Source organism: Corvus cornix, chromosome 7 (assembly GCF_000738735.6).
Source record: "Corvus cornix cornix isolate S_Up_H32 chromosome 7, ASM73873v5, whole genome shotgun sequence".
Classification (NCBI taxonomy): domain Eukaryota; kingdom Metazoa; phylum Chordata; class Aves; order Passeriformes; family Corvidae; genus Corvus; species Corvus cornix.
Window position 1 is genome coordinate 4,846,044 of NC_046337.1, and position 19,602 is coordinate 4,865,645.

Consider the following 19,602-nt stretch of genomic DNA (forward strand, 5'->3'; position numbering starts at 1 on the left):
TCCAGAAGGTTAATGTTGAACGTGCATTATGTGCTGCGTGTTAGCATTCAAGGTTTAAGCTGTTTTTTTGCCCTAAGGCATTCTGGTTTTAGACAGCACTAAAAGCCTGCTCAGCTCACTAATAAAGATGAAAACCAACATGAGCCTAAACAGGAGAGGGGAATGTATTCCCCTCGTTGTTCACTGTGTTAATAAGTACTGAAATTTGGAAAACTAATTTGGAAAGAAAAACCTACTTATTTGGAAACTATGTTAGGGGTGTTGTTTTCAGGTGCAGTGTTGTGTGTAAAACAGAAACATGTATGTGCAATATAAACTTAAAAATAGTATTGAGTTTGCTATCTAGATTTTCATAATTCAGTTTAGGACTCTTTGATAATTGTATTCTATATTACCTTTTATTCTTTGATAGTGTCTTAGCAATTCTGAACAGAAGTATCTTCCACATTGTCTATTGCTTATTTGGATATTTCATAATTCAGTAAATATGATTAAGATATTCTTTATTTATTCTTGCTCTGCAGTGATTGCTGTTGAAGTTCTTGCTTTATGTCAGTGCTTTGGTCTGGTTGTCAATGATTTTTGATCAATCTGATTTGCTGTATTATGGACATTTCCAGTAATTGAAAAAAGTGCATTCTTTCCGGGTTAGAGAAATGAAAGGATTAAAATAATTTAAGACAGTGTTAGTAACTCGTATGAGGAAAGTTTGAAACAAACTTTAAATTAAATCAAGTAGAAATGACCAATATTTGGAAACTAAACTGGAAAAAAACTAAGTGAAGTATACTCACTTGTGCTTTAAAATAGGATCAGTGAGACTACAGTTTCTCGGTTTTTCTTAAGCCCATGAGGTATTTCTGCTTAATTTTTACTGGTGTTGATGGGAATCTGAAGTTACAAATTGATTTTTTCCAGATTTTTTCAAAGAATGTAATACTAAAGATATGATCTGAGACCTGTGATGTCAGCTGATATAAAGAAAAATGATACCTTTCTTTACAAACTGTAGTGATACTACCCTAATGGCATCAAAGCTGTGACAAAATTATTCCATATTAAATATGTGCTTTTAGAGTCACTAATCATCTTGCCTCTTTTTTGTTTATTTAATTCAAAAGGCATGAGAAGTTCTCTGGAGGACAGATCCTCTGACACTTCAGTTGTTGGCTGTATCTGTGAGACTGAAAATGTCCCCATCATTTAAGTCTCTCGGCTTGAAATCTTGAATGAACTTAGAATAAAGAAAAAAAAACTTTTATGTAATACTATTGCAAGTAAAGTTCAAAGTGACCTTATGAAGATAAGCTGTCCCCCAAATGCCAAACTACTATTTCAATAACACCTGTGAAGTAACTCTTAGAACAGCCGTAGTGATTTAAAATGCCTTGAACCAGGAGTAGGTGTGTGTTCTATTAGAACTGTGACTGATCTGTTTTCCAGAAGGAAAAAGAAATTACTCAGAAGAAAATGAGAGCATTGCCCTTCAGCCATTTTTTTTTTTTTTTTTCTGTCTGAAATAGCATTTTCCTATGGAAAGGAAGCATCTCACACGTACCCAGCAATGACGTGTGCAGTTAGTGCGCAGCACATTCTCAGAATATTGTAAAAACATTTCTTTGTGAGCCCATTAGAATGGGAATCCGAGTGCTGAAAATGCAATAATTATGGGATTCGAAGTTTTTTTCCTGATGGCAAGTCAGAATCAAAAAGTGTGTTTGTCAGAGAAATCTAATGAATTGCCAGCGAAATCTAATGTGTCACAGGATGATGAGTATATAGAACTAAAATGCTTGAATTGAGCAGTTCTTTCCTTTCTAGTTTCTCTTTCAAAGTCTTTCTTAGTTTTCCCTGTTTTCTCTTTTTCCTGCTTATTTTGTCTTCATTTCTTGAGGGTTTTAAGTGTTGTCTTTTTTCTCCTCCAGAGTTTCTTCACTTTCCACGCCTCTTGTTTTCATCTCATTTGCTTGCTGTTCTAGTGTTGTTGAATTACTGACTTCCCAAACACTAAATGTTTCCTTTACATTTGAATTTGTATTGATTGAACTAAGAGTGTGTTACAGAGCCCCATTATTCAAATAGAAAGCCAATACAAATTATATGTTTTCATACTCGTGTTCCTGGTTTCTCTTGGAATACATTTCAAAATAAGTTGTGCTGATATATTGCACTTGCTCTTTTAAATGATAATAAGCATTCAGAAAAAAAAACAAAACAACCTGTACTTGAAAGATACTTCGATTTCATGTTTACATTCAACCTTTCAGACTTTGGTAAAATAAATGTTAGATGAGCTCAGAAACACTTTGCTTAGTTTAAAATTGACTGTCAGCCTTTTCTTAAGCAGTGGGAAGGAACTCTGTTATATCACTTCATATATATCTATGTATATGTTTAGAAAAGAGGATGGTGTGTCTGTCTGTTTGATCTGTCTTAGCACGTTTGAAACTCAATTTTGTCGTAATTTCCAGATACCTTTCAATATTAAAAATGGGAGGGGGGGGAAATAGTCCAATCTTCTCTGAGCAATGTAAAACTCTTCTAATGAAGGTTTTTTTCAGAATCTTTGTGAAGTTATTGTTTTTGTTGCAGGTAATTTTCATAAAAGCTCAGTGTAGATTGCTTGCTGTGCTGCTGTTGTTGTTGTTGTTACAGTAAGCTTCAGTCAGAATTTTTCCTAAGAAAGAATTTTCAATGTAACCCACTGGAAAGTGTGAAGCCTTATACTTTATACACTTTTTTGATGGCTTTGGTTAGGCAGTTTTCTTCTATCAGAGGCTTTTTTTACAGCTTTTCATGTAGTTTGTTTGCATCATATATTTTATATGCTAACCTTTATGGTAAAAAAGTTTGAGGCATTTATGAAATCACAAAGTGCAGAAATGTATGATTTTTCTCTAATAAATTAACAGTTAATTTTCCTGAAAGTTTCAAAGAATGTAATCAATAACCATTATATTGATTTGAGATTTTACAAAAATGCTCTTAGTCAACTTGCAGAATAAAAAGTATTTGGTCTCAATTTCTAAAAGAGGAATCAGGAAAATAACATCAAATTTTGAGTTTATCAGGTGATGGAAGCATAATTAAAAAAAAAAAAAATTGATTGAGCCTAAAAATTCCAATTTACTGTAATGTAGCTGATTTTATGGAGCAATTGAATGATCAGGTTGGAAGGAAGATCAAAGCCTAGCTAATACAGCTGCTGTTTATCTGCTTTCCAAGACCTTCAGGACACCCTTAGTGCTAAACTCCAAGTTTCCCAGGGGTGAGATGTTCTGTTGCCTCACTCTCCTGAAGATTTTTGTTTTTCTGGTCTTTCTGAGTCCTTCTGGTCCAGTTTAAGCCTTTAATCCTTGGCCTACTTGTCATTTATACAGAAAACAGGATTTTTCCCATTTTCAATTCATAAGCCTTTTATGTCTTAAGAGAACTTTGTGCTTCCAGTCATCATCTTATTCCATTTTTTGAGATTAAGCAGTTCCAGATTTTTCATTCTTCCCTTGCAGGCCATGATTTCTAGACCTCTTGGAACACCTGCTCATTTCCTCTTGCATTTCTGTATTGATTCACACTCTTCTTTAAGAGGTGTGCTCGGAGGAGGGTACAGTATTGCAGGCTGTTGTCAGCCAAGCTTAGGGGAAGGGTTTTGTCGTGTTTAATTCAGTTGTAAATCCTGTCAAGATCCCATTGAACTTCAATCCTTTTCATAAGGATCATTTTCACTGTAGGTTATTTATCTTAAGCTGTACTTCCTGTACTTTGAATGAAAAAAATGCTCCAACATGGCACACATTTATTAGATTTCTTTTTCTCTCGTTGTGTTGTTAATTACTGAAAAATACAAAAAAAGCTTCTGGTGATGATTATGACTTCTGTTCTTATGCACTGGAATTGCCAAAAATCCCTGTAGGTCAATAGCCTCCTGCATAATAGCTGCCAATTTATCAGAAGTTGGGAAGTGCCATTAAAGTGTGTCTCAAGTTCAGATAACTGGTGCTTGTGAAATAGCTGCTAATGTCAGTGATCCTGTTCTGCACTAAATTATTTAACCACTGCAGAGCTTTGAAAAATTGGCTTTGCAGAAAGCCATTCATTGCTTTAACAAATAGGAAGCTCATTTGGAAAGTTCAAGCCAAATTGTGAACAAGTGCTTCAAGAGCAGAAACACAGCTCTGCTGAGGGGCCTGATTAGCTTAAAACATCACAGATAATTTAGTCTGTGTGTGCAATGGGTATCAGGAGAAGAGGAGCTGCAGGAAGAACTGAACAGTGAAGTATTCAAGTGAATGAGCAAGAGATAAACTGAGTATTTTCAGAGACTCTCAGGAGCCTTGAGAAGCAGGAATATTGCCTATTGCCATAAACTGCCAATAATCTTTTACATAAATGAGTGTTTAATTGTATGGAAAACAAACCTCCCAGTACAATCTGTGTTTCACTCTAGGAGAAGGAACTCGGGGTGGGGGAGGGCAACAACTACTTCCCCACAGAAAAAGATTCCAGTGAAAAAATATCAAAGTGGCTATAGTGAGTTGATTCAACAGTTTATAGAATCCAGTTTTTGGCTTCCTTGTTTGTTTTATTAACACAGCTACTTGCTTGAAAAGCCTTTCCTTTATGTAAGAGCTATAATAAAAAAATCAGTTTCATAGTGTGGTTGACCAAAGCTGAATGTGTTTACAGATATTCCCTTTGATATAAATTCACTGGCACAAATCATGTAGCATTAATTGATTAACAATGGAAGGAGGAGGTCATTGGTAGCTAGATTTATTTGGCATGTATCAGTAACCACATAAAATGTTCATTTTCTTGTTAGTTTGGCATGAGGGGTTTTCTTAAGCACTTCAGTTGAAAACACAAGTTACACTGTATATTCAAAAGGTAGATTACATATTAGTAAATTGTTTCACTAATTGGCCTTTGAAACAATGTATATCTTAATGGTTCCTTTTTTCAGAACCTTTTGAAAAGCAGATTTTAAATTCGATAATGTGACTTTTTAAATGTCTAATTATGGCCTCATTGTGCTAGAGTTACAAAATACAGTTCAATAGTTGAGTCTGATATTCCCAAATTTAATGTCTAATATCTCTAGTTAGGATCAAAGATAATGCTAGAAGGGAGAATTAAGAAGTCTGTTGGACTGAAAAAGTAATTGAAAGACTCCTTATCTAAAGATGAATTGTTTTAATCATCTGTTTCTCCTGATAAAGTGTTCTGTTTTTCATATTCCACTTGTCATTTATATCAATTTATAACAATAAATTTTTTTATTATTCCTTTGAAATGTTTAATCTTCTGCTTCCAGATCCATTTGAGGCTTTCATAATTTTTTCTATTCGACATGAGATCAGAAAAATCGATCTTCACAAGCGTGACTACAGCCTCTTAGTTCCTGGTTTGAGAAATACAATAGCCCTTGATTTTCATTTCAGCCAGAGTTTACTGTACTGGACAGATGTGGTAGAGGACAAAATTTACAGAGGCAAGCTCTCTGATAGTGGAGGTATGGATTTAATCTTTATTTTCTTAACAGTGAGAACACCTGCAGTTACAGGGTGTTAGACCTGATCAGTCGTAACTGAGCTGCCATTCACAGAAACAGAATTTATGATGGCATTCTGCCTTTGAAAAGCTGTATATCTAGGTTGTACTTCATGTCTAGCCAGAAGAAAGACTTTTGTTATCAAAGTTTCCTTTTGCAATGTTCTACAGGGGGAAGAAAATGGCAAATGCAAAGGGCTGCTATTTCTTCCTGATCCAATGAGTGCAATATTGATTTATTTCATTTTTTTGCAATTTATCTTCACTTTATTAAAAAAAATATAAGAATTTATCGGATGTCTGAAAAATTATCTCCTCTCAGGAGGTGAAAGATTCTGCTTTTATAGCATCCAGAAAAGCTTTTTCTTTGCTCTGGTGACATAATGACAGCCTATAACTCAATATAATCTCATAATATATACCAAAGCGTTTACAAAATGTTCTTTGTTGAAGGGTATGCTGCAGTGCTTTCATCTAAAAGGCAGACCCCAAATAATCCAGAATTCACTCCAAGAACATGTGATAAACTTGCATGTCCATGTTCACTCTACCAGTCTCTACATTAGTTCTTTAAGAATCTTTTTTCCTCTTTTTTTGTTTTTTTTTTGTTTGTTTGTTTGTTTTTTTGTTTTGTTTTGTTTTTTTTTTGTTTTCTTCCTTCTTTGTTTTTTTTTTTCTTTCTCTTTAAGGTGTTAGTGCCATTGAGGTTGTGGTGCAACATGGCCTGGCCACCCCTGAAGGTCTGACTGTAGATTGGATTGCAGGAAACATTTACTGGATAGACAGCAATTTGGACCAAATCGAAGTAGCAAAACTTGATGGCACTTTGAGGACAACACTGATAGCTGGAGCTATGGAGCATCCAAGGGCTATTGCTTTGGATCCCAGATATGGGTAATTAGAAATTATAAAAACATTACTTTGTCTTGTTGCAAAGTATTTTAAAGACCTTTAAATGTGATATTTATTTCATTTCCTTTTCTTGCTGCGCATTACAGTTTCTAACTTGACTTTGATAGTTCTTGAAAGTCTATTTTGAGTGATAAACAATCCATTATTAGTGTGTTTTTCCTGAGTGAAAAGGATTAAAAAAATGGTAGATCAGGAGATCTGGGGATCTGTTTGTTGGCAAATTACTTACCTTGGCATGTTGGTATTTCATTTATTTTTTTTTTTAAATGTGTATGATAATAACAGGACTCACCCTTCTGTGTGGTAAATTGAGAGATTTAGGTGATTCTTCTCACTTAAAGACCAATTTTTTGAGACTTTTTTGTTTTCTTGTTTGTTTTGGGTTTTTTTTCTGTTTGGGGGTTTTTTTGACTTTTTAAGGGTTTTTTTTAAGGTTTTTTTGTTTTGTTTTTTCAAGGGGTTTTGGGGTGGCTTTTTGTTTGTTTTTTTTGTTTGGTTTGGTTTTTTGCTTGGTTTTTTTTTGGTGGGACTATAAAAATATACCTTAGATGTTACTGGAAGCCTAATGGTTGAGTGAGGTAAATGTGTTTGGTTTTCATCTCTGAAGTGGAGATAGTGCTTGCCAGCTTCTGTCAGTGTTTTTTCTACCTATTCATTAGTGGTATTCTATAAACCAGAATATTAGGTATAGTCAGTAACTACATCCTCTTCTCAGAGTTATTGTTCAGAGAGGAAAACAAAGCAAACAAATAAAACCAACAAAAGCAACAAACTACCAACCACAAATTAAATGTGGCCCAAAATAACATGCATTATTAGTTTTCAAAGTCGTGATATTTAATTTTGTTTAGGAATTTGCTATTTCATGTGTCTTCTCTGAATATTTCTCTCAGAAGCAAAGCTTTGAACATTAAAAAAAGAATTGATAAAGGTCACAGATTCTGGGACCTAAATTGTGAATTAGGAGATGTACATGCTTTAATGATTAAGGCTGTTGCCCTCTCCACTGAGGTGCTAGAAAGCTTATTTACAGAGTGCATCGCTTATCTGTAAAGATCTTTAAAAAGAGGCATCCTCTTGGCAAAAGAATCAGCAGAGAAGTTGTTCAAATTAAATGGTTGGGTGGAAGAAAAAAATGAAATCACCCCTCTTCTTGAAACTGAAGGCTTAATCTGCCTTTTGAAGAGCTAGATGCAATTGATGCTGCTTTATGTTAGAATGCAGGAAAGAAAAATCTTTAAACATACACAGGAATATCGCCTCAATCCTTTCACAAATAAATACAGATAAACACAGGTGATTCAAGGGAAAGGGTTTTGTTAGGACTGCACAAATCCTGTATCCCAGTGGAGGCAAAGCTGTCAGAGCTGCATTCCAGCCTGCAGTGGGGCTGAGCAGGTGTTCTCAGTCCACACACGTGCAGATGTATGCAAAATAAACATCTGTGGATAAATACATTCCTGGCCCAGTCTGCACAGACAGAAACTCAGCACTGAGACAAGCGAACAGCACCAGTGGGCTCATCCTGTAAATCTCCCTGGCTGTTAAGGTTGAAGGTTTTTTAGTGGGAAATACAAAAACTTGTCAGAAGTCTTGCTGCACTCTGGCTGTTTGCAATTAACTCTTTACAACTAATCACAAGTTTTCCTATCAAAGGTATAATTTTCCCTTAACAAGTCTGTATGTTGTTGAAAATTCAGTAAGCTAAGAACAGTTAAGTTTATTTCTGCCTTCTTGGTGATGCTGCTTCTGTTATTTAACAAGACACTTCTTTGGCTATAACAAAGTTGTTAGAAAAACACTGGAGATGGTATAAAACTGAGAGAGATGACAATACAACTTGGCTTGGAAGTTTTTTTAGCAAGTGTAATCTGTAAAAGATTCATTAGTGACATACCAAAATCCAGGGGTCTTCGGAACAGTTAGCAGTAGATAAAAATCTCTGGTTTAGCCTGTTCCTTGATCCCTGCCACCTCAAATCACCTTGCTTCCCACTCTCTCCTCCCCATCCTTCTTATCCGAGGGTTGCTTTCAAAGGCTCTCATTATAATTTCTTTTAATGAGCTGGGTTTCTAATTACAGAGGGAAGACAAGACAAGCTGCCACTGTATAAATGGACATGAAAAAAGGAATGCTATTAAACCCCTAGCTTTAAAAAACTTCTTAATTTTCATGATGTCTCTAACACTAATAATGAAATATCACCTCCATCCTATTACTTTAGGAATTTATAAAGTTGCCCAAATTGATCCATGTTTAGTCCTTTCATTTAACGTATGTAAATGGTTGAACCTTTTTTTTTCAACTGTCATCTCATAAACCATTTCAGATTTTCCTTCATGCTTTAATATTTTCTTCTGTCTTCTTTCTTTTCCTTTTCCTCTCACCAGAATTCTGTTTTGGACAGACTGGGATGCGAATTTCCCTCGCATTGAATCCGCTTCCATGAGCGGAGCAGAGAGGAAGATCATCTACAAGGATATGGATACTGGAGCCTGGCCCAACGGCCTCACTGTGGATCACTTTGAAAAAAGAATAGTGTGGACAGATGCCAGGTAAAGTGGTGACAGCATCCTTATTGTCACTGAGAAATCCTTGTTCCTCCATACAGGAATGCGAGCTGCAGCGTAAGTGGAATGTAGTTATGGACATTATGCACATAAAGAGCCCTGGGCATGCACGTGTGAAATACGTACATTTATTTAATTACCCTGCCAGCTGTGGTATCACCCATGGTCCTGGCTCCCTGTGCCTCAGAGAGCAGCTCCCATATGTCTTCCCTGACACTCATCCATGGAAGGCCCAAGTTAGTTCATTATTTTTTTTCTCTTAAGTTCATCTGAAAGAAAACTGAATTTTCTGTTGTATTTCTCACAGTGTGCAGGTAAATTAAAGCATTATACAAACCAGTATTTCATATGTCTACTTAAATAAATAATATGAATTAATCATCTATAAAGTTAATGATTGTACTGCAAAAATTCTTTGGCCTTACCACACTTTCAGAGTAAGGTTTTTTACATGTTTTGCCCAATGTCATAATGGTTGTGTGCTTTTTATTTTATTTTTATGTAATCTTAAATTTGGGGTTGTCTTGTAGATCGGATGCCATTTATTCTGCATTGTATGATGGAACCAGCATGATAGAGATTATACGGGGTCACGAATATCTTTCTCACCCTTTTGCTGTTTCTTTGTATGGGAGTGAAGTATATTGGACAGATTGGAGGACCAATACCCTCGCCAAAGCCAATAAATGGACTGGCCAAAATGTCAGTGTAATACAAAAAACAAGCGCTCAGCCATTTGATCTCCAGATATATCATCCAAGTCGTCAGCCACAAGGTGAATATTTATAGAATAACTTATTACTGATGGGGGAAATAAGTATTCTTTTTAGATATAAATATCTGTATTATTTTTAGAATAATTATTTATTCCCTCTCTGAGGGGGGCAGTCTGTATTCTTTTTATACATAAATATCTGTGTATGATTTTGCCTTGAGCTGTTGTATTCAGCATTAGATGAAGTCAGGTGCACACAGCCCATGTGGCAGAAGTTTTTATGGGGTACATATATATATATATATATATATATATATATATTTATATATAGCTTAGGATTTACCATGTAAAACACCAATGCTGAAAAAAAGTCTTTTTTTTTCTTTGTGAGATATAACAAAAGACAGTGATTCTTTTGTACATAAATACTGGAAAGTAAAAAATACCTCTGGAGGATGACCACCAATTAGGTACAGAATGTTCCATGTTAGCTGGATAAATTTTAACTTTCCTGGCAAGAAGTTGATGTTAATAGAAACTGCTTCTGAATTCATCTCATTTATACTTGCTGCTGTTTGTTTTTCTTTTTAATACTGAGAAATTACATTATATTTTTTCTTCTCATATGGGGTTTGTAGTGCTCAGTAAGCCACTTAGACTTTTATGTTGTAGGTCCTGAGCAATTTTGATTTGAAAACATCAAATCCTAACAATTTTGGATGGCTTTGTAAATGTATTGGAACCAAGGCCTGCATTAGTTATACATAGAAAACTATGGCTAAAGCTCTAATGTAAATGAGTACCAGCAAGTAAAATTCTCCCTGCATACTAGAAGGCAAAGGATTTGAAGAATGTTCTCTAATAGCACATGGAAAAAAGGAAAAGCGATGGATACTGCTCATTGTTAGTTAGTGTGTCCAAGAGTGGTGACAACTGTGACCTCTCAATATGTGACATATATTGTCAGCATACATTTTCCTGATGGTTTTATTTTAAAATAATAATGAATGTATATTGAACATTACTGGCTTTCAGTGGATGTCAAGTCTCCTGGACTTCATCACTTTTTGAAATAAGCCACTCATTTCCCTTACTCTTCAGAATTTGCTTTTTGGAGCAGGATATTAGTCTAAAAAGCTGTCTGACTTCTACCTAAGATAATATTTATGCCCAGGCAGATAAAATAGGGGTGGAGTAAATACACATCTCTGCAGACACCCTTCTAATATTGTTTGTTTGGTTTTGTTTTGTTTCAGCGTTTTGGGTGGTTTTTTTGCTTAGAGTTTTTTGGCAATTTTCTTTTAATTGGTCAGCTCCTGAACTCTAGGATTCAAGGAACTCTGTTCCATATTTGGTGTTTCTAGAGTAGCATTGCAGTTGCTATTTGCCTTTTCTTGCTGTCAGAAAAAGAACAACTCTCTTCTGTTTGGACTGGGGCCAGGCAGCATCTTTGGAGGGATTCTGTAGCCTAGGGAGACATCAGTCAGTATTCCACAGTCACAGATATCTTGGCCTCCAGGCAAGGAAAAGCTGTAGAAGAGTCTTCAGTTGTTTTTTTTGTCAAAATCAAGAAGTTCAAGTATAAAGTTGTGTAATTGCAGCTTTTATGATGTAGAAAACGCCGGATTCTGATTTTTTTTTATTGGCCTTCTATGTTTGCTCTAAATTACTGTCTTCCAGCAGAATCAATTTCTTTCTCCAAATCTCCTGTACCTTTTTATTTGAGCTAAAGAAATGATGATACTGCCTGATTACTTCTTAATTTTTTTCCTTTGAATTTGTGGTTATTTTGCAATAAATGAGCAAGAGAGCGTGCAGGTTAGAATCCCAAGATAAAATTAACAGTAGATTCACACTGCAAGGTGTCAGTTTGAATAGAGCACTGAAGGATGAACATTTTGTAGTTTCATCTCCACAGATCTACATCTGGGTCACCTATGTGGGTTAAAGTTTATTACCTTTTAATATATATCAAGCAAGTTATTTTGATTGAAATGAAGTAGAGCAGAGCTAAATAAATTCTTGTAGCCTAAAGGCACGGTTTTTGAGTCAATCTAGGACAGATGCTAATTTAAGGTAGTGCAGTTAGAGTGAGATATTTGTATGGATGATAAGTTCAGCTGTCAGTAAACCACAGGGATTGTGGAAGGCTTCTTCCCTAATGCAGAATATTCTCAGGAATACGAGCTTGAGGCCTACTCATCTTCCCAGAATCAAAGCTGTTTGTCAGGAGTGCTGTTATGATGGCAGACACAGGGTTTCTAGGAAGATTTAAAATTTTTTTTTCAACTACCATTGTATTTTAAAAATCCCCTTGCTGCAAAGAACAGGGTCTGTTTTAGTCACGAGAAGTTGTATCAGTGCTCTACTGAGGATAATGATAAGAGGGGTAAATATAGAGCTTTGGGAGGATCACAGCTTGAAAACCCTTACAAAGCTGTGAATTTCTCACACATTCTCCTTTTTTTTTTTTTTTCTTTTTTTTTTTTTTTGCATTTCTCCAGGGTATTAATTTGAATTAAAATAAAAAAACCAAACATGGCTATGACATTATATTTATTTCTGCAGATGAATTTTTTATTTAAAAATCAGGACAACCAGTACAATAACTGTTACATAAAAAGTATAATGGTACCATTGGGCTGTATTGTAATTAAAAAATGAAGAACATTTAACTTCATAGCACTGTTTTGTTACAATATTCTATTGAGGTTCAGATTGCCAGCTGTTTAAAACAAATAAATTCTTACAGAAATGTAGTTTAAGATGGGGAGATCTAAAAAATTTATTAGTTTGAGATTTTATCTCAACCTTCTATGCATTCTTTTTACTTCAAAACTAGCAGAAAGTATGGTATATGTATTATAAATCATGCAAAATATATATACTAAAATATATATTATAATTTTAATTATGTCTTTATTATATATATACTAAACTATATTTTTCTGAGCTTCATCAAGAATTGTGTTAACTTTTTTCTAAGAATATTGTTTAGTTTCATGGTGAATATGTAAATTTTTATACTAATTTTTGACATTAATGATTAAAAACTGAAACGGCATAATTAAATATTTACTTTAGAACTTATATATCTGATCAGTCTTGACCTGCAAATTTCAAAGATAAGTGCTAAAATAATCAGATATAATCAGGCAATTTGAAGACTTGGATTGGCTGACTACTTTGGCCTTAGGGAAGGCAATTCTATTGGAAGTATTGACAGTGAGCAGAGGATTAGATCTGTAACTGGTTTTAAATATGAGTGGGAATTGATTGTCAGCAATTTGAAAGGACCTTTTGATGTGACTGTAGTGCAGATATTTGGAGGTGTAGGCAGAATTTGAGCACGTTGTGCCCCATTAAAATAGAAGATCAAACTTTGTCTTGCTGAAATCTGGTGCCACGAAGGGACAAGTTCGATATGAAGTTAATGCAAGGGGATAAGTTGGCCATAGGAAATGCATACTGAGAGGTTGTCAGAGTAAGTGTTCATTTGTCAGCTGGTGATGGAATGTCTGAGGGGGTTATTTTTAAGGGTTACTGGTCAAGAAAAATAAGCATTTTGTTTAAATTAAGTTTTGGAGAGCAGTCAAGAAGTAAGGTGATGACAGTGACGTGTATGTCTGTGCACAGCACTGTGAGAGAAATAGATTGGCAAACAATCAGCAGTGGAAATCAATTAAATAATGAAAAAGGTTGTCCAGTCGGGGAAAATGCCAGTTCTGTGGCTTGCTGTGATCAAAAGGAAAACAGATTGGTGGAAATGATTAGGAAAGGAGCAAAGCAACACAGGTAGTGAACTGTGTGTGTGATGCTGTATAAATCCATATCATTCCCACAGCTTGAATACTGTATACAGATCATATACAGCGCATCAAGAAAGCTTGACAGGCTGATCAAGAGTATGTGAAAGGTTTTGGTCTGAGGACAGGTTGGCTGATGCTGCTTGAAATACCAGTTATAGACAGGATTCTGTGTGGTGGCAGTCTGTGAAATCATTAAATGGCTTGGAAAAGGTGAGTAACAAATGCATATGAGGTCATTCAGAATAGAAATAGAAGAGTTAGAATGAGCACAAGGAAATAAAGCCAAATTTTTGAGAGTCAGAGCAATAACAACATGCCTTCAGGAGAATTAGTTTTTTATTAGGAAATAAAGAGCAGGCTTAGCTGTTATTCAGTAAATGCAGTATGAACAAGAAAGGAATATATAAATATGTGCTGCTAAAAGTAATATTTAGATTATGGTACTTTGTTTCTAGAGTTGTGCGTTCACGTGGAAAGAAACACATCTGCTTTAAAACACCTTTTTTTCCACCAGTTTTGTGTTCTGTATGATATGGAGGGAGTTGTGAACAGTACATGCATTGGAGTGACTCCTCTTGGATGCTTGGAGCACACTTGAGCCACAGCATTCTCTTTAAAATGAGCATTAACCAGCATGCTTTTTACTTTTTTCTTCTATCTGTTCTTCTGTTTGAATTCCATGCTCAAACAGAAACTTTGGTGGAGAAGAACAGAACACACTTCTTGCATAGAAAGACAAGACAGGAATTACTATTCTTAATCCAAAGTAAATTCTTGTCACAGATGGTTGTATGCATACAGAGAGGTTGAAATTCCACAGAAATTACTGCTTTGTATTGGTAAATAAATGGAAGGAAATGCTACAAAAGGACCAAATTTTACCATCTCGCAGCACCTGTGGAAAAAATGCCCAAAAATTGCAGGAGGTTGACTCTCTAGCTGGTCTCCTGACATTTCTTACAACAGAAATGATTCTGTGATCTCCTTCAAAATATTTCCAAAACTCTAAGTTGTGTTTCCTTTCCAATGTATAGTTCATAGGGATAGGTGGCTTACCATTATTAATGCACTATTAGTAAATATCTGGAAAGGCTCCCTGAGTCTTGTTAAATTCAGTGTCATTTCTTCTACTTCAATTTCTTTTGTCTTCCACATGAAGCTGTGAACTTCTTGCAAGAGGTCACCCCAGGTTTTCTGACAGTGTTAACATAGATAGAAGAAAAGTGATATTAAATAAACATTCCTTGATTGTAGTTTCTGGGAAAGGCTGAGTGGCCTCCAGTGCTTAAAAGGAGCAAATGGGATGAGTTTATAGAAAACAGTAAAAGCCTGTGATTTTATCTGATAGAATGATGGCTACAATTGTAATTAACCTGTTTTTCTAAGATTTCAAAAGCTTCTTTCTTCCCATAGTACTGGCTAGACAAGTAATTAGTTAAAGGGTCCAGGAATTGCTGGAAAAATTTAAGGAGCCATGCATGCACTGGTGAAAAAAGGAATGGTTCAATGAAGCAAGCTTTGAGTTTGTCTTCAAATTTTAATGCTGGAGTTTGAGCTGAATTTCTTTTGTAAGGAAATTCATCCATCAGATTGCTCTGGTTATCTAATTACTCGTACTGCAGCCTAGCACAATGTTAGAGGAATATATTCTACACTAATTGGTTTTGTTAATTATAAGTTTGTCTTTGAGTCAGGCATTCCCACTTCCCTTTCCATCAATGTTAATTTTCAAAGGGGGTTTTTTAACAAAAGGGAGAGTCAATGTCACTTTCTGTTTATGCTTGAAATGTCTCTTCAGCAGTGCTCTGGAACTTTGGGGTTTGTAACAAGGAATGAAGATAATAAGAATGATTTCCAGGTTTTGTAAGACTAAGAGGTCTTCTCTGGTCAGCTTTCTTCCTGCTCTTTAAAGCAATTTTAGCACATCTTACTCAATCAGTGAGCTGTAGGAAGGTACTTGTGAAAACCTTACTTAAGAGAGGTTTTCTTTGAGAAAAGTAGAAAGCTGTGGGTTTTGTGGGGGGTTTGTTTGGTTGGTTTTTTTGTTGTTTTTTGTTTTCTTTTTTCCCCTTTCAAATAATCTTTGTGTGTTAGATTTCCAACTAATTTTCTAGTAGGGATATCAAATTGAGAGGAAACATTGAATTTACCATAGTTCATCTCATAATCTAAGCTTTGACTATTGCTTTCACACAATTAAATCTGTTTTTCAGATCCTCATCATATTGGCATTTTTTTAATCCCATGTGTTTTGATTAGGACTGTAAAATTCTATACATTTAAATCTTATGAATAGGCTGCAAAATTAGTATCTCCCTGGGAAAATTATATCCAGTGGCTTCCTAAAGTTACAGTTATAAATGGTGTCTGTATTAACAAAACAAAAGTTAAATATATATATATTTTCTTGGACTAGAGTTGAATATTAGCCTACCAAAAACAATTAGAGCACAATCTCAGTTAATCACTGAGACTGGGTTTGTTTTCCAACAGATTTTTTGCCTTCTCACAACTGTTTGACAAAACTTAATTTTAAAAAGTGTTTTTACTTCTTGTGTTTCAATTATTCTGTTTTAGCTTCCAACCCATGTGCTGCTAACGAGGGCAGAGGCCCCTGCTCTCACATGTGTCTGATCAATCACAACAGAAGTGCTGCCTGTGCCTGTCCACACCTGATGAAACTGTCTTCAGACAAAAAAACATGTTATGGTAAGTTTTTCTCCCACAGCCTGGCAAGTGCATTGATTTTTTACAATCAATGGACAAATTAATCTAAAAAAAAAAACCAACCAACTCTGTAGTGCTTTTTAATGGTGTATTTTAAAGGAGCATCTACTTTTCGAGAATCAATGACCTATTCTAATAGTTAAGGTCTGTGGTACTTTGATATTTGCTGCCACAGCCATTTCTTTATGCTGCTGGTGTGTGTGATGTGTTCATAAAATTTATCTCTGCAAAACAGAAAGCTTTGTACTGAAACGTGCATCATCCCAACATTCTGAGTCAGGTAAGCTGAATAACAAAAAGATGCCTAATAGCTTAAATCTCTACCTGCTCTAGAGTTGTCTTAGTTGCATTTCCAAGGATTAAAAAACAAAGATTAAATATTAGAAGTGCATCCTTGCAGAGGGAGTTTTATAAAAAACTGCAATACACACTTTTAAGCTCTAAAAGCCCTTGAAATGTCAAATAATTGTGTGTGTTATCTATAAAACCTTGTACTTAATTACTCTTTTCAGTGTTTATTAATAATATTCAGGAAATAGAAAATATTTTGTCATGTCAAGGATACTGCAGGGGAAAAAAGTTACTTTTACTGCTCATTTGCAGGCATTTGCTCCAATCATTCAGACTTCTGAGATTAAAAACACAACTCTGCTTTGCCTTTAGTGTTTAATAGTAGAGGTGTAAATTAGAACAACCAATTTGCCCTTTTTTTTCCAGCTGTTTGCCTTTCACTGCTTACACACACACACATTTGCTGTTGGCAAAAGTTCCCTTTTACAGTGAATCTTTTACCCTGAGATACCATGTGTTAATATCTGTTACAATGTGCAGGTGAAACAGGATTTATTTGAATGGTAAGGATGGTAAAATTTTTAAAATAACATTTTAAACACTTTTTTCTTGCACGCTCATAAGACTGTATTGATTAATGGTGTGGGAACCATGTCCAGCATCCAGAATTCTTACATTTTTCCTGTGATTCTTAAGCTCTGTAACATTATTTCTCAAGTGTCACTCGCCTGCAGCTTTTGTGGAGATGTTTAGTCACTCACATGAACATCATTTACACCTTTGTAAAGTGATCTCAAGTGAATTATTCTGATTTCTGTTAGAGATTTTGTGAAGAGGATGAGGAATGATGTTTTCCCTTTTTCTAACAGAAAGAAAGAAGTTTCTTCTTTATGCAAGACGTTCAGAAATAAGAGGGGTGGACATAGAGAACCCATATTTCAATTTCATCACAGCCTTCACTGTTCCTGACATTGATGATGTGACAGTCATAGATTTTGATGCTGTTGAGGAACGTTTATACTGGACTGATGTGAAAACACAGACCATCAAACGTGCCTTCATTAACGGGACTGGCTTAGAAACCATTATTTCAAGAGGTAAATATAGCATTGAAGTAAAAATAATTCCTTCTAGGTGAAGGTGTGATATGGGCATGCTCAAATAGGAGTTCTTCATATGTGTACCTTGCACTGGTATTGGATAATTGAGATAAACAATAAGCAAGCAGAAGTCTCTTTAGGATTCTAGTTTGCTTTATTGATTCATTATTCAATTTTATGTAAACAAATTGGGATGTAATTTCACATTGATTTTGTACAAGATTGAAATGTGTGGTAAAAAAGGAAGATAATGTCGTCAGGGGAAGGTAGAAAGAATAAAGCTAAAAAGCAGGAGAAGCACAGTGTCCTGTCATAGCTTTGCACTGAAGAATTTCCTGTGTCCTTTGGCTACCTATGTTGACCTAGCAATGAAATTGGCTCTGTCAGGGTTATTTTTTCTTTCCAGTCCATGTAGATCTTTCAGCTGTGGCACCATTGGTGAAACCACAATATGACAACTTGGTAATTTTGGTGATTGTAATGTGGTTTTTTTACCTATGCAGAATATGTACGTAAGTACAGAAACTTAATGAATATAAAATCTGTATCTGATGGCTTCAACCCTATTTCAGTAGCTCTGGTATTGACGTGAAAGTCATTTGTTGTCCTTGGTAGCATTTGTTTCTTGTTTCCAGTCACTGGCAGTTCCTCTCCTGGCAGCACATATTGTTCTACTTTGTAATGTACCTACCTGCTTGAAAAGAGTAAAAAAGCTGATTCTGTGAAAGCAAATTTTGCTAACACTGGTTCCCCAACAGTTAAATGAATGTTTGGTAGGGAAGAAAAGAAATAGCTCATTTGTGTAAGATCAGACCTCTTCTGACTTGGAGAACAAATAAACCATATAGTTGATTATCTGAGGACTTTAGAAAATAATTAGTTCAACCTCTGCCCCTTGTGTCACTTCAGAAGAAATTAGTTCTATGTTAGCACACTTTAGGAGATGTTTGGACAAATATGGCAATACCCCCATTTGGCTGTGTAGACTGTGAATTCATTTCTTTTCTGTGGCTGCTTTTTTGTTTTCCCTTGCTGTCTCAGAGAGAACTTTATGAACAATTAGATATATTTTTTGGTCCCAATAATGAGAACAATGCTTTGAATGCCTCCTAGAGATCTTTATTGCAAGTATTCAGGTGCCCAACAAAGGGACTTATTTCTTGCTTTTTTTCAAATAGTAGTAGAATAAAAACATTGTTTATTCTAGAAAAATCACTGAATTTAATGAAACCAAAAGAAATATTCTATGTGTGAGTGTTTATCAGAATTCTTTCATATTCCTTTTATTATTTTTCTGTGGTGGAGTTTTTTTGTGTTTGGTGGTTTTGTTCTTCTGGTGGGTTTTTTTGGTTTTATTTTAGTTCTAGATGTAACATGATATAAAGGTTGGAGAAAATAATGTTTTGCCACATCAAAACACTGTAAAGACTATTTATTATGTGTAAACTATCTCATTTGCTTACAGTTATATTTTTGCACTTCTTATAAGAAGATGTGTAAGCACGTGCTGGTGGGATTCTTGTTGGGTGAAGTCTTCTGCCAATGTCACAAAGATGCCAACTCATACCTTAACCTTTTTAAGAGTATGAAATGCTTATTTTCTAGTTCCTCCAACCAAAAAATCCCAGAAGGGCAGGGGATCAATTTAAAATGGGTCAAGGACTATGTATTTGGTGTCCTTTGTTGCATTCTGTGAAGTTGGCAAATTTCCTAATGCCCAATCACTGCTCAACCTTATGGCCATGCAAAGCAGTCCACAGCCACATCCATGTCAGTTTGTCAAGGACAATAATCCTGTCAGTGGAAATTACCATGTTAAGTTGACAGAGGATGTGTATAAACAATGAACTATAATGAAATCATTAAATCACCCTTGGCCTGCTTCCTTCTTGACAAAGATGCCAGCCAATATGAACCAGTTCTGTCTC

The 19,602-nt window shown here is 35.2% G+C and overlaps 1 protein-coding gene across 1 annotated transcript in view; it reads left to right on the top strand.

The window, feature by feature from the left end:
* The window catches only part of LRP1B (LDL receptor related protein 1B), a 636,888-nt gene that overhangs the window by 444,785 nt on the left and 172,501 nt on the right, over positions 1-19,602 (top strand). The window contains exons 24-29 of the mRNA XM_039555091.1: positions 5,315-5,512; positions 6,240-6,444; positions 8,853-9,017; positions 9,563-9,807; positions 16,134-16,265; positions 17,444-17,671. Of these exons, the coding sequence (XP_039411025.1) occupies positions 5,315-5,512; positions 6,240-6,444; positions 8,853-9,017; positions 9,563-9,807; positions 16,134-16,265; positions 17,444-17,671 (1,173 nt within the window). The remainder of the gene's footprint in view (positions 1-5,314; positions 5,513-6,239; positions 6,445-8,852; positions 9,018-9,562; positions 9,808-16,133; positions 16,266-17,443; positions 17,672-19,602) is intronic.